The sequence below is a fragment of the Verticillium alfalfae genome, genomic scaffold (assembly GCF_000150825.1).
Source record: "Verticillium alfalfae VaMs.102 supercont1.1 genomic scaffold, whole genome shotgun sequence".
NCBI classification, from domain to species: Eukaryota; Fungi; Ascomycota; class Sordariomycetes; order Glomerellales; family Plectosphaerellaceae; genus Verticillium; species Verticillium alfalfae.
Window position 1 is genome coordinate 444,512 of NW_003315038.1, and position 2,892 is coordinate 447,403.

At 55.8% G+C, this 2,892-nt stretch overlaps 2 protein-coding genes across 2 annotated transcripts in view; both read left to right on the forward strand.

Moving 5' to 3' along the window:
* The window catches only part of VDBG_00143 (protein kinase gsk3), a gene marked incomplete at both ends in the record, with an annotated part of 1,720 nt that extends 1,111 nt beyond the window's left edge, over nucleotides 1-609 (forward strand). The window contains 2 exons of the mRNA XM_003008416.1: nucleotides 17-415; nucleotides 476-609. Coding sequence (XP_003008462.1) covers nucleotides 17-415; nucleotides 476-609 — 533 coding nt within the window. The remainder of the gene's footprint in view (nucleotides 1-16; nucleotides 416-475) is intronic.
* A 1,045-nt stretch (nucleotides 610-1,654) lies between these two features.
* VDBG_00144 (cap binding protein) overlaps nucleotides 1,655-2,892 on the forward strand; it is a gene marked incomplete at both ends in the record, with an annotated part of 2,591 nt that continues 1,353 nt past the window's right edge. Inside the window, 2 exons of the mRNA XM_003008417.1 lie at nucleotides 1,655-2,203; nucleotides 2,261-2,862. Of these exons, the coding sequence (XP_003008463.1) occupies nucleotides 1,655-2,203; nucleotides 2,261-2,862 (1,151 nt within the window). The remainder of the gene's footprint in view (nucleotides 2,204-2,260; nucleotides 2,863-2,892) is intronic.

The following is a 2,892-nucleotide window of genomic DNA, read 5'->3' on the forward strand; positions in this document are numbered from 1 at the left end:
CTAACGCGCACAACAGATGTCTGGTCAACTGGCTGCGTCATGGCGGAGCTCATGCTCGGACAACCACTTTTCCCCGGCGAGTCGGGCATTGACCAGCTGGTAGAGATCATCAAGGTCCTGGGAACACCCACGAGGGAGCAGATCCGCACGATGAACCCAAACTATATGGAGCACAAGTTCCCGCAGATCAAGCCCCACCCCTTTGCCAAGGTGTTCCGAAAGGCCGACGCTCACGCCATCGACCTGATTGCCCGTCTCCTTGAATACACTCCTACAGAGAGGCAAAGCGCCGTTGATGCCATGGTGCATCCGTTCTTCGACGAGTTGAGGGACCCCAGCACTAAGCTGCCCGATTCGCGGCACCAGACCGGCACGGTGCGCGACCTGCCTCCTCTGTTCGACTTCACTCGTCACGGTAAGCTATTTCATGAGTCTCGAAATTTCATGGTTTGAATCAACTAATCGATCAATGCAGAACTCTCGATCCGACCGGACCTCAACGCTCAACTGGTGCCGGCTCACATCCGACCTATCCTTGTTTCTAAGGGTCTCGATATCGATTCGTTCACACCATTGACGAAGCAGGAGATGCTCGCCAAGCTGGACTGAAGCAAGCACAGGCCATCTATGAGACGTTGCACTACCACATACCCGCCTACGGGCCGTTTGTGGTCACGGCCCGGGGTGATCTGCTAGCCTACGCGCAAAACCTATTCAAGTCCACGCCCAGCAGCAGTAGCACGACACCCCCCAGCAAAGTCGGGCCACATGATGATTAGATACGATGAGGATGACCTCTAGAAGCAGGTTGGCGTCAGACGCTTGAGGAATTCGGAAACTGGTCGGCATGGGGAGTATGCAAAATGGGTGGGGCACAAGCGTGGTCTGGGTATTGCTGCGGTTTGAATCCCGCGGACAAAAGAGCGACCGGGCCGGAGAAGAAGACTCAATTGTTGAGAGCACCACTTGCGCGCCACGGGAAGGCTGCATTGCTGCATACCCAAAGGGCATCAGGGATTAGACCACATGTTGATGCATGACTGAGATGGTTGGCTGGCTGCTGCTCTGTTGTTTACCCGCGTTACAAGTAAAAATGGGCTCCATTGCCTTCCCCGCCGCGTACGGGATGGCACAATCAATGTACGGTCTTAGTCTGGATGGCTTGGCTTGTTGTTTCTCCATACTCGATCAACTGCACGCTGCTGCTGATGTTTACGACCTGCTGTCCAGGGCAGGCTTCTTATTTCATTCGGTTCAGCAACGGCTAGTTCGGGAATGGCTGATGTGGTTTTGGAGAAAGTCTCGCGGTGCTACATCTGTGATGTCTGCGAACGTATCATTGGGTATTTGACGGCAGAAGGCCGAAGTGAGCACATCTCATGTGACCCATATTTTTGTGACCAATCATGCAGGGCAAAGCAGGTACCGACACTGAGACGCGCTAGGGAGCAACGACTCGAGCTCCAGCTCAATTCGCTACGGCAAGAGCAATCGCGACAAGACCTTTTGGCCAACTAGCCCACCTGCCTGCCTTATCCCCTCCCGGTCGCACGACTTTCCTGCATCTCTTCAACAACACCGCCTACAGCAATCTGCGACGTAACAACTCGTCTCAACTTCACCGAGACGCCTCCTTCTCCGAAACAGACTCGCAATGGGTGATTATGACCGGCGACGCAATGGGGGCGGCGGTGGTGGTGGCGGGCACAATCGCAAACGCCGCTACCGCGAGGACGACGAGCAAGATTATCGCCAACAACGTCGACGCCATGAGCCCCCTCCGCTCCCTGTCAGGATTCGCAAGCAGCTCCTCAACATCGCGGAGTCGCCTCTGCGTCGATGGCACGAAGAGGTCCAGTCCATTGCCCACATTGTGGCCGACAATGTAGATGACACGGAACTGCGCGAAAACTTCATCGACTTGGTACTCCAGCTTGCCGTTGAGCAGCCCTTGAAGACCCCATTCACCGCCGCGGTCATCCTGTTCATCAACACACTACGCCCAGAGATTGTGGAGGATATCCTGGGCAGGCTCAGCATTGCCACGGAGACGAAGATCAGAGAAGGTCACTGGAGGGATGCCAAGTTGCTGCTCAAGCTCTTTGCCTGTCTGCAGAGCTGCTTGGGGGGCGATGGCATTTTCCCCATCCTAGAGGAATTGCTCGGGCGAGCGCTGGATCTGCAGACTGCCAGCTCGGAAGACGTGAGTTTTCATTTTTCAAATTTACGTTGAGGAAGGTGCATTAGCTGACGATAATAGACGATTGGTACCGAGCTCGTCAAAATCATCCTTCTCACAATCCCATACATCATGGCAGCACACCCAGAGCAGTGGCAGCACAAGGCTGCTCAGCTCATGGGTAGCACCGAGATCATTGCTTCCGAGCCGCACCCGCTCCAAGCTTTGATTGACCCCTTTATTCCCGAGGCTGAGGGTGCGGCCACGGGCTCCGCAAGCATCATCAGCCTGTTGCAGCGCAGCTACAATCCGAGGCTTCTGATGGGTGGAAACTGGCTTGCCTGCCTCGGCCGTGGGAGATGCCTCTGGAGGAGATCGAGGCCATGGAGAAGCTCGAGAACGCCACGAAGCACGACCTGCCAGTCATTACTGTTCCCGAAAAGGCCTTGCTGGGGCCACGGGCCTCTTTCCCGAAGTGCACTTTCGTCCGTCTATGCCCGATCAGGACATTCCCTTCTGTGCCCGCCGGCCCCCGACCTTCGCTTCTTCTCTGGATCCGGGGAGGCGCTCCGTGGACTCGATCCAACATTCTTGACTTTAACCGCAATGCCACGGCTAGGTTCTTGGCCCGATGTCCGACTGCCACTTTTTCGAATTCAACGCTTGGGGAGGGGGGCCAAACCGTTCGACCGATTGCGAGACATTCCTTTCTG